Genomic DNA, 12,330 nt, shown 5'->3' with positions numbered 1-12,330 from the left:
TTTCACGATATTTTTGATAGCATTAATTTACCCACGCAGTAAAATCAGATCAACATTGAAAATCACCGAGGGTAACCTGGGAACGAGGTAAAAGGATAAGGACGGTCAGCGGTATAGGATCCAAGATGGCGACCGCAAGAGTGTTTCCTCCCTTTCTGAAAAATTTCTTCAGACCCCGACGCAATACTGTACTTGTGCTAGCCCGCTGCTGCTCTCAAGGTGAATATCTGTTAATTGTAGTGTGTATATCGGATTTAAAAGAAGGTTAAGGTAATGGTACCTATTATCGGACACTAGATTTACGCTGTAAGGTAATGGTACCTATTATCGGACACTTTAGATTTACGCTAAAATATCTCGCGTACAAAACACAATTTAGTCTTAGGTTTTACAGCTAGAAATCACTGACTATTAAAGGTAATAATTCGACTAATTTAACAAAAATTCGATGGTTAAATTTGGGAGAAAACAATCGTTCGTAATACGTGGTGTGAAGCCCTATTATCGGATACCTAGCCCTATTATCGGACAGCAGATCTCTTTTCAAAAAACAACGAGAAAATCATGCTCCATTTTTATTAAAATACTGCAGACAATAATTGTTGACATGTGTACTTTGCAAAACTCATGATAGATTTTAGTTTGAGACTCTTTCTTCTCCATAGCATGCGATTCAAAACACATGCATCGCGCGCGTGACAAACTGCATGGCGAAATGTGCGTTTGCTAATCGATTGCTCAAAATTAGGTTGAATCGTTCTATGATTGCTCAGCTGTTCAATAACAGGGCACCGAGGTAAGGTAGGAACGATTCGAGCTATCCCGAAGTGTCTACAGAAACAGAGGCCAAATAGCATCCTGGGGGATCAACAACAGAATGGCGGATGTGCAGAGCGACTTTCATCAGGATCAGTAAATCTTGGACTTTTTTGACGGCTTCTTTTCGACCTTGCGTATTCAAGTCAAAGAGAGGATTTCAATCGCCATTTTGCGGTGTGTGAGAGGAAATTATTTCTTGTTTTGCGAAACAAAAAACACTCGTAAAAAGCTTTGGAAACGTTTTCTGAATGTTGTTTCTTCAACTCGATGGGTCATTTTTCAGCATGTTTTCCTATTGTTTGAGATATTTACGATTTCTTTCAAGTGCCCTATAATAGAGCAATGCCCGATAATAGGTACCACTACCTTATCTTCCAACTGTACCATGTATGTTACACTTTGCTCTCAAGGCATGTGGTACTGTACCATCTACTGTATGTTGTACTCTGCTCTAAAGGAAATTAAGGGGTAAAGTTCTTATGTAGAACAGGGCAGGGCAGCTGATGTTGCTCCTAACAAGGTAACTAACAAGCAATTAGTAACTAACATGGCAACACAAATTGACCCAATAACAGTGCCGTAGCAGGCCTGAAAATATTGGGGGGCCACGATACAGAAACATCAAGAAAATGTGGGCACAACCATGCCCTCCGTGATTTAAAACATATGGGGCTGAGGAGGGGAAATGCCCCCATTGCCCCATCCCCTGCCACACCCTGAATAATATTGTGAGAAACATTACAAATTTACTTTATAGCATTATACATGCCAGAAACTTATAGTTTCAAAAAGAGAGGACAATTGCAGAGAGATATCCACTGCTGTGTCATACTGGCTGTCATGTTCACTATTCGTGTACAACAATGATCTACTGTACTTTCAGGTGCGCAAGAGATTCTACCAAGAAATGCAAAGGCAATCCGAAAACTGAAGTCTGAAGTCGCTCGACAAAACCGACAAAACCCAGCACTGGAAAAAGCTGCTAGATATGCTAAATGTAAGATTGAGTTTAAGAAAAAATGCTAAAAGCTGGGGGTAGGGGGGGGCAGAGTCTTTGTTTGTTTAGAAAATAGATTACAACTGAGAGAATAGCAGAAAGGGTATGGTTATCAACAATTTTAACAATCATTTTAGCAATCATAACTCTGAAAAATGTTGTATTTTTAATTTTATTATTTTATTTTAATGGCAGCACATTGTATTCCAGATATATTGAAAAGTTACTCTTTGACTTAACAGTAGTTACCTTACACTTCTTGAATTGGCCTTAAAGGAGGAGCGTCATGCCTTCTCAAGCCTTCCGAAACGAATAGCCTGGATCGATCTCTGAGAAGGGGGAAAAATTCCGTTGATAAATCTTCAAAATTCTCTCTGTTTTACTGCCCATCCGAAAGCTTAATCCAAGTTTCTGTTACGAACAATGTTTTTTCTTATTAGCTAGCGTTATTTTTTCAAAGATTATCGTTTTCTGATTAAAAAATTTGAAATTTGGAGTATTTCGTAAGGTTTAGCAAGCAAGTGGAGGTTCAGCGATCACTATTGGGAGTATATATATGTCATTCTCTCCATTCGAGTATTGCTTTTTCTATCTCTCTCTTATCTCCTCTTTATCTCAGATATTTTTGCTTATGGTGGTCTCTGCTTATTTCTAGTCACAGTCACAGTCATCACCTTGGAAGAATAACCGGCAAATAGAATATTTTGTTAGTAGAGGGAAGAATAATTTATTTGTTCAGCCATGCAAAGCTCCGAAGCGTAACGCCGGAATTGACAACGAAATAAACATCGAATACGAACCACAACATTGCCTTAGAGTCTTTGATATGGCCTCCAGGAACCTCTCCAAGCACTGAAAACATAAAGACGCTTATTTCATCAAGAAATAAGAGATTTTTCAGGGGGTTTGAGTCAAAATAAACAGTATGATTAACTAGCACGATTCTCTAGAAATCTTTGTTACACGATACTCTTGTATAATGGACATCTCTGATTGGCTATTTTGAAAAATAGTACACAAGCTTCCCCTCTTGCGAGTTACAGTGACGCTCCTGCTTTAACTATACTAGCCAACCAGTGTAGAAGAATGCTTCAAATGTACATCAGAATTCGATAGAGACCTACACTATAGTTTTGATGTATGTGCTGGTTGAAACTGTGGTTCTTGCACTCTGGTTGGTCAACCTTCTTAAAAATTCAGTGCACATGGTAGAATTCCTGACACTTAGCAACAGTTCCAATTTGAATTCAAATGATTCTGTTAAGAATTTTATCATCCTTATTTTGAAGTGTCCATAGACTTAGAGGGAGTTCACAAAGAATGGACTGTGAATCAAAATGGAAGCCACATCAGATCACTGGCAAAGCACTCTGGGATATTCGACCATGTGTTTGATGGAGAGGAGTTCTCACCTTGTGTCAACCTTGATATTAGATATGAGAGTGGGGCAAAAGTGCATCATGGGAACTTTCTGACGCCTTCACAGGTAAATTATATTGCTATCCCATAAAAATAGCCCTCGTAAATATTATATCAGTTACTCTTATGTGTTTTCGGGAATGCTTTTAACCATGTTTACTTTCCAAAGCTCGAAACATTTTTTGTAAGATCAATAATATGTTTTTGTATACTATGTCTGTGGACTCACAATTGGCATAGCCTGCTAGCCGGCTCTCCGGAGATTTGGGATTCCTGTGTTGAGAATAAGGGAAAAGGAGAGCCGGCAGAAAGCCTTTTTGTTTTTGCATGTTCTGCGTTCGCTGACTAACAGAGCACGCTGGTTGGCGTTACATTTTTTGTAAGATCAATAATATGTTTTTGTATACTATGTCTGTGGACTCACAATTGGCATAGCCTGCTAGCCGGCTCTCCGGAGATTTGGGATTCCTGTGTTGAGAATAAGGGAAAAGGAGAGCCGGCAGAAAGACCCTCTGTTTTTGCATGTTCTGCGTTCGCTGACTAACAGAGCACGCTGGTTAGCGTTGGGTAAAGTTTCTCAGTCACAACCTACAAAGTCATGTATACACATAATAACATGTCTCAACACGCCCCTTATTTGTCATTACTTGGGCTTTAAGGCTTTACTGGAACCAGATGTTCAATACACAAGTGATGAGGATACCATGTGGTCGCTTCTTCTAACCACCCCAGGTTAGTTACAGCCTCACATATTGGGTTTTATGCTGCGCAAAATTCAAAATCCTTGTCTAATTTGGAATGGGTTTCAGAGGTTTTCACACCACCAAAAGTTTTACTTACAATTTCTTTTATTAGTTTATTAGCCTTTTGGCCATTTCATTAATCCAAGTGAAAAACATAAAAAGGACTATTGATGGCAAAGAAGCCTAAAAAAATTATTAAGCCTTTCACCTAAAAAATATACTGTATGGCCCAGTTCTTTGTGTTTCATTTTTGATCCAGTTCTTTGGGAGAAAAAAATATGGAGATTTTGTTTTGTCTAAAATATTTCCCATCCAAATACTGTAATTCTGCAGTTTATCAATTAGGAAGTAGTAATGTCATTTAATTGGCTTCCCCATTTTCAGATGGAAACATTTGGGAGAAGGACACGGAGCTGCTGCACTGGCTTGTGTATGTGTTACTCTATTTATATCAACTTTCCCATTTATCAGTCCTATAGATCAGCAACATAGCTAGGGCATTTTTTTAAGTAGCCACAGTGGCCACTTTTAAGACTCCCCCTCCCCCCAATAAAAATAAAGAAAGAAAAACTGCTTAGGAATGTTGACTAAATCATGCTATGTATATTTTAATTTCTTAATTTATTTTCCACATACAGTACAGACTGAATGTTTTTTAGCATTCCGCATGTGGATTCGGCGTGGATTCTTTGTGGATTCTGCACGATTCTGAGTCCACTCAGTTTGTCCACGCATCTCTGTGGGTTCCACGCACCAAAATGTAAAGTCAAGTCTTCTGCAGTTGTAGAACATTTTGTTCCATTTAGATCAAAATCGAAATGGTCGGCTTTTTAACTGTGATTTCACCACCCTTTCATATCCCTGGGCTCCCATGTTTTTTACAAACAAAAAAACCTAAATTACTAAGCATTTTGCGTTTTCATCTTTAGTGTGAATATTCAAGGGAGTAGAGTGTCGAATGGAACAGTACTTTGTGAGTACCTGCCCCCTATACCTCCTCAAGGGACTGGCTTCCACAGATACACCTTCTGTCTGCTACGTCAAGAGCAGCAGCTTAAACCTTATACTCTTCCTACCTTTAGGTTTGTTTTCTTTATGCAAAACCTGTATAAGTAGTGATTGATTTCTGAAATGACCTGCCTTTTTGTATGTTTAGATCCTTAACTGACCGGTCAATTAGTACGTCAGCACTTATTTCCAAGGTCCAGGATAGACTCACTCCAGTTGGACTTGGGTTTTTCCAGGCTTCTTGGGATGACTCTGTAACTCAAACGTTCAGAGATATCATTGGTGAGTGAAAGCATGGTATCCTGACTGGCACTTAGAAATCACATGACGTTTTGTATTTGGCAAACTCTGAATTTTTGCAGCAAAATACACGCAACAAACAGCAACTTATTCAGTGCTTTAAGCTTGTTGTAATGTAATTGTATAAATTGTCATGTTTTTTTTTTTGCTTGAGGGACCACTGTAATTGGCTTAGTGCTGGTGTGGCAACCCTGCCTTACAGGCAAAACTAATAAAATAAGAATAAATAAATAAAATAAGACAGCTTTTGGTGATAACGTCTAACAGACCATTATACAAATAGACTACAGTATACCTAGCAAAGAGGTCTGATAGACCATTATGTCAGATAGAATATACCATGCAAAGAGGTCTGACAGATCATTATACAGATAGACTATACCTTGCAAAGAGGTCTGACAGACCATTATACAGATAGACTATACCTCGCAAAGAGGTCTGACAGACCATTATACAGATATAATCTGCCTTGCAAATAAGGTCTGACAAACCATTATACAGATAGACTTTACCTTGAAAATAAGGTCTGAAAGACCAGATAAAGATGAAGAAAGCTAATACATACCTGACAAATAAGGTTTAATCTATCCATATCATGGTCTGAAAGACCATGATATGGATAGATTAAACCTTGTTAAATTGAACTCTCAGCCTATGCAAACTATAACCCTTACCTTGATGAACTTTGTAGAATGCTTGACCTTGTATGTAAGCTTTTGAAAAGTGACTTGATGATCACCAATCTTTTTTCCAGGCATGCCAGAGCCCATCTATCAAAGAAAACCTTTCATAACACCAGCTATAGCACGGAGAGGGATGGCTCGTGAGAGATTTTCAGCCAAATACACAAACATGTAAAGATAAATGTAAATAATTCCAGCCATCAACGGATTTAGCAATATTAAAATAATATTTTGTGAAGTCATTATCATTGTAGAGAAAGAGAATATCCCTGTAATATGGTTTTGCTTTCATGCTATCTGATGTTTTTGTATAATTCTTATTGACTGTTATCTCGCTTTCTGACTTGTAATTCACACATTCAAAGAGACACAGGTTGGTGAGGGACATTTGAAAAGTCGACTAAGAAGTCCCAAAATAAATTTTTCAATGCTATGAATATGTCATTTGGTGTCTTGTTTATGGGAAAAACAGTATACAAATCTATCTTTTTTCATATATTTAAAGAGTTATATCTTTTTGACAAGAGGGTAAAAAGATATCCTGCTGTTAAAAATTGCTGGTATACTATTGAAGCCCTTACGTTTCCAGGTAATTAATGAGAAATCTAAGAATCGGATATCCATCCTTTCTCACGACTTTTTTTGTCATCAGATCAATGCCTGATTTATTAATGCATGATCAGTGATGTTAGCTATAGCTGTGGTTCAGTGAATTAGGTTCAGTGAAAAAAGAAAGCAAAAGAACCCCACCCCTACCCTGGTTTTAGAGTCTCCTTCCTTCTCTCTTCCTTCACTCTTACTTCTCTCTTCCTTTTTTCTTTCGCCACTCTTACCTTTCTCTTCCTTCTTTCTTCCTTCTGTCTCCCTTCTTTTTCTTCTCTCTGTTAAATTGCTCGCACAAGACAACAGCGCCAGCGAGGAGACTGGGCTCAAACCACTGCATATCGATTTCCAATTTCGCGGCTCGTGAGTAGTGAAACTTGTAGCCTCTTAAACCCTCAACCCCCTCCTCGACAAACTCGGTTCGCTCATACAAACTTTCTCACCAGCGGCGTTGCCAGGTTTTTTAACAGGAAAGGGCGCAAAAGGGACTTTCAAGGCATTTTCTCCTGTATTTAACATAATGTCTCATATATTTACTGTATTTTTGGCTGCTAAAAGGGGGGCGGGCCCCCTAGGCCACCCCCCTGCTTAATCAAAGAGACAAAAAAGGGTGACAGCCACTAAGCGGGGTCACAATAAGCCAGGGAGGGTAAGGGGTCCGCGGGCGAGAGAAAATAGAGAGCTTAAGCAAGTCAACAAGAACGGCATCAAAAACAGCACGCGTGATCCAAGCGTGACTTCTACTTGGGTGGTCTTCACAGCTCCGCCTTCTTTCTGCTGAATAAAATTTAAATTTCTAGATGACAACACGCCGTAACATTGCGCCAGTAGTGAGATATTTTTTTAGTTGTGTTATCATTAATAATTTAAACTAATTTTTACTGCACATTCCGGCTCTTTTGGTGGGTTATTCATTGTTAGTAGCCAAGAGAAAATAAACCAGCAGACGAAAAGAAAAGCGCTTCAAAAGTTGAGTTTATGTTTCGCTCCTCGTGGGCAAACAAGACACGCTTGACTGGACTCCGAAGGATGGTTTCGTGCGTGGCGATCAATAATAATTTAATTGCAATGGAATAAGCAAAACGTTATAGTCAGATATATTTACAGCAGCGAAAGTAGTTAGTGGAGTTAACAGTGCAAAACGTCCGCGTCCTCAATTGACCGTGAAACTTGGAGTTTTCATGTTCGTGGTTTTACGGAAAACGGCTGAAATGTATCAGACAGAACGCATTTCCACGTGCTGCTAATGAATTCTGGATCAAATCCCATTGTTTTCTGCCGTCGGCGTCCGCGTTTTAAATAAGCGCCAAATCGGTATATAAACGTTATACACATGTTATTCTTCCATTTTTAGTCACATTAGAGCTATTACCTTGTGAATTACATAGACAATTGCAATCATCATCGGATTAACATGTTTTTTAACCCTTTCTTTTTTATTGTAAAAATGCTTTTCATATTTCCGTTGGTCCGTCTGATACGTGACATTGCTTTGTTTTTCTTTTAGTAATGTAATTTATCATTGTTTGGAATGTTTAATCAGCTATGGCCCGCCAGTCTGTGGCATTTTGGACGCGCGCGCAACATCGTGAAAACAGCCCATTAGAGCCGAACCAAGCTTTCGTCCCATGACAGACAAAGCCAGTAATCCTCGGTGCGGAAAAACACACCTACTGATTGCCGACATCAATTCCACTAGATCGCCAATCTAGCAGAGGAATACTAGTACACCATCTGAACATGGCAAAGACCAAGTCATGTAGAACTGCACAGAACTTAACCCATTGACTCCTGGCTATTTTTGAGCTGAATTTACAAAAAACAGACTGAAAACAGATACCTCCCCCCTATTCTGAGTTTTATACAGCCCGTCAAAGTCAAACACAGCTGCACCTAGTCAGCGGTATCCAAGCTTTCCAACAGTACTTTGCAGTCCCCACTTTTAATCCCTCGTCGTTGTGCTGAAGCCAGCACAAGTTGATGGTTGCTTGTATTTTTCATCAAAAATACAGCTATGAGCATATTAGGGGAGTGTCTCAGGACATCATGAAGTCTTTTGGGCATAATTGAGTGCTTTGCTTATGGATATTTGCAAGCAAAGGTGGATTCATGATGATTTTTTCTTGTTTGGCTTTTTTTCTAATGAACCACCACAGCTCTCCTAAATGCTGTCTTTTCTGAAACCAAATTGATTCCAAAATTGTTTACACTGCTATTATGGGTCTGTATGACCTGGAATTGATTTGTTTGGCTTCGGGGTGAAAAGACTTATAAAAAACCATCTGACTTTGGGGAGAGGAGTGTTGACTGGCCCTCCCCTCGTGAATTTTTCCCTGGATCTCCCAGAATGCTTTGCAATCCGTAAAGGCATCTCCATGGTTTTACAAGCCTTCAAGGAGTGGACATTGTGTTTTGAGACAATGGAAATGAACCTGGAGGATCAGAATAAAGGTATCTATTTGTGTCTTGAGCTGTGTTTTCTGATCTCTCTCCCTTGTGTTGTATTTTGAGCGTTTTATTGAGAGGGGTGATTCTGCTTTTCGTTCCTTGTTCGATTTGAAATTTGTCAAAGAACCTGTGCTATTATTTGGCTTAAGAGTAGTTGCCAACACCTTGGTTGGATGCATATCTTCAAGACCATTTATCCCTTAGACTGATGCCTGAGTATCCTCATCTTGTTGTGTTTAGTTTGCATTTGTGAATTTTTTGGGTTGTGGGTACTTCCCAAAGCCGGTACAGGCCGGTTGAGGGGTCAATGTGTTAAGCACCGTGCAAACTGCGGCAGCACCAGGGGCGGATACAGGGGGTTGGATATCCGCCCCCCCCCCCCCCACCCCTCCTTTTTTGAGTAAAATAATGCTTGTTTGAAGAAAATAAATGTCTTCGCCTGCCATATCAAACATATTCCTCACGGATAGTGTCTTTCGTATGTATTGCCTTATATGGGCATAGATGCCCATATTTAGAAGAGCTAAAGTTTTCCCGCTCCCTGATCTCCAGAAAACATGGTGAAAAATACTCATTCCTGTCAATTTGCGACTCGCGGCAAAAATTATTTACCAAAACTTGCTCGCTTGGTCAAATCTTTTTCTTACTAATCCTATAAAGTCCTTAGACCCAGGCCTCCAAGAGATTGACCGAGCGGGTTTGAAGGTCACCCAAATATTGATATGTTTACTTTGCTGACGCGACAAATCCAATTCAGCGTGAAGTATGTTAAGATGTATGAAGTGACCTACAAAGGACCACCGGATCAGTTGTAAGCCGTCCGGTCGCCATCCACCCCCCATTTTGAAATCCTGGATCCGCTCCTGAGCACCTGCCAGCATTTCTGGCGAATTCTTGCTCGACTGACCACAAGATAAAGGAAATGTCAGAAAGTCCATTTCCAATTTTGACATTTCCTTTTTTCTATAGTCAGTAAAGCGAAAATTCGCCAGCAATGCTGGCAGGTGATGGCGCAGTTTGTACGGGGCTTTACGGATATGCTATCTGGATCCTACATGGAATGCCTATCTGTTGTGTATATGAAGCAGTAGTAGTAGAATATCCCAATGCACAAAGAAGGGGGTAGAGTCGGTCAATCAGAATTCGAGATGCCTTATAATTTGGCGACTAATAATAATATAATTTGTCCCCTAAAGAAAGACTGAGATCAGCGGGTTTTTTTTCTTTATCATCTATCGAAACGCATGCTGACGGTAGCACTCATTATATGTAGTACACTGTGAGTTCATGATTCAAGGAAACATTGTTTCCCATCCCTTATAGTTTTTGTATTCAGTAAATAATTGTGTAGCTTTGTCACGCGTATATAATGCACGTAATATTTTCCACAATAGCGGGAGAAATGGAAGTTTGGATCAAAGAAAAGTGGGCGCGAAAAGAGATAGTTGAGGATTGGAATTTGATCTCCAATTCTGGTGTAACAACGACAGAAGACTGTAGTGGGGGCGGTACAAGTACCGGGCTTTACTTCGCTGTTACAATCTGAAGGTTTACATCTTTGCTTCTACCGCACCCCTTTTATGGTCCTACGACGGCGTCCCTCAGGTAATCCGACATTGACAGCCATGGAAAGCTTTTAGCTCTGTTCAGATAAGGCATTAGCCAATGAGCGTCCGAGGAACGAACTACCCCCCCCCCCCCCCATTACTTACGTAATGTTTACATGTTGCTACTGACTACGGTTGTCATACTGACTGCGAGCCGTGCTAGTGCGCATGGCAAGATACACACATGGATATAATGACGCACAACATTCCAATCATTTTGGCACTCAAAATCTTAAACCGTACTAAAACCTAATCCCGCCGACGGCTAGGTTTTAATCCTACTTAGGGTAAACCCTGTGTGAACTCAGATCCAGCTTTTCTTTCTTCGTTAAGAAGCACGAACCGAGAATTGGCGGCCAAATTCCGATTATCAAACACCCCTGGAATAGGGACGCGCCACTTCTACTTTTCCACTGAGTCACGGGTCAACTTCTTATTTTCCATATCCTAATTCAGAGAAAAGGCTAAAGTTACTTTGTTGATATAACTTGCTTAAGCAAATATAGAACGCTTTTTAGTTGAATAAACAAAACATACTTTTATAACGTCCCTTAACTTCAGGAAGGTCGGCGTTTAATTAAAGTAAGATATTTAGTTGTCAAAGATGACGTTAATCTCCATTTCGTTATTTTCCTCCGTGACACAGGTACCCATCAACAAATGGCAGAAAGTAAAGCCTAAGCTCACTCTAGGTCAACATTTAGCAGAACTCAGACCCAGCTGTTAGTAGACACGAGTGCAAAATGTTTAGAATGCTGTCATCAGATGGGAAGCTTGCCATGCGCGGTGGCGCAGTATATATGAAGTTTATTACCACTGTAGTCATTAGCAACATTGTAAACATTGCGCAATTTCCGTTTCATGGCAGCCCAAGAGTAACAGACAGGTCCACACACGATGGTGAGCCCTCCGTACACCCATTGCCCTGATAAGACAATCTTATAAAAGGCCTCCATGGATGTCAGTGTCGGTTACCCTATGGGCTTGAACACCTAGGAGCACATAAAAAGGGTGCGGTACTAGAATCATTTGAGTTTTGAATTCCGCTGTGTAAAGGTTGTTACAGCGCAAGTAAACGCGGTACCTTCATCTTCGAGTCGTTGTTTTAGCCTTATCATCAAGTTGGGCAAATTCTAGGGGAGGGAATTCGGAAATTCGCCAGTCATAGATATCTTTATGGGCGAAAAGTCAAGATTTGACTTAGAGTCTTTTCGCGAGCGAAGGAAGTTGGGAGATGCGCGTGCCTACTAGTTCAGATTTTTGACATCCAGAATGATCCAAAATGCTTTTTTTATCTAATTCGGTTATGCTTTATAGTTTTGTCTACAAATTGGACCCCTATTGTGAATCGGAAATGGATTTTCCGCCGTTGTGTGTGTGTGTGTGGGGGGGGGGGGGTGCGAACACATCCCCTGTACCCCCTTGGGAACGGTCCTGCCCCCACACCATTTGAAACACCGACATGTCTGATGTGTAACAAGGTTTATTTGAGTGCCCACAAGTCGGTAGAGAAAGAGGCTGCTCCGCGGCTCTAAGGTAATAAGCGAAAAACATTGTCATGGAGTCTGCTGCAGGCGCCGTACCTAGGACTGGCTGAAGGGGGGTGCGTAGTCATAGGTATTATATAGAAAAAGGATAGTATTTGAAGATTCCTTAGAAAAAGCCTGATACGGGCTACGCCGTTACGGAAAAAAAATTAGCAA

The 12,330-nt window shown here is 40.3% G+C and overlaps 1 protein-coding gene across 1 annotated transcript; it reads left to right on the top strand.

The window, feature by feature from the left end:
• Positions 1–80: 80 nt before the first annotated feature.
• Positions 81–6,406, top strand: LOC5505055 (39S ribosomal protein L38, mitochondrial). Its single transcript, XM_001625869.3, has 8 exons — positions 81–219; positions 1,703–1,816; positions 3,106–3,302; positions 3,895–3,967; positions 4,363–4,408; positions 4,908–5,060; positions 5,135–5,268; positions 6,041–6,406. The coding sequence occupies exons 1-8, from the start codon at positions 126–128 to the stop codon at positions 6,142–6,144; spliced, it is 915 nt and encodes a 304-aa protein (XP_001625919.2). The 5' UTR covers positions 81–125; the 3' UTR covers positions 6,145–6,406.
• The last annotated feature ends 5,924 nt before the right edge of the window (positions 6,407–12,330 follow it).

The sequence above is a fragment of the Nematostella vectensis genome, chromosome 7 (assembly GCF_932526225.1).
Source record: "Nematostella vectensis chromosome 7, jaNemVect1.1, whole genome shotgun sequence".
Lineage (NCBI taxonomy): Eukaryota > Metazoa > Cnidaria > Anthozoa > Actiniaria > Edwardsiidae > Nematostella > Nematostella vectensis.
This window is presented reverse-complemented; position numbering and strand designations above follow the sequence as displayed.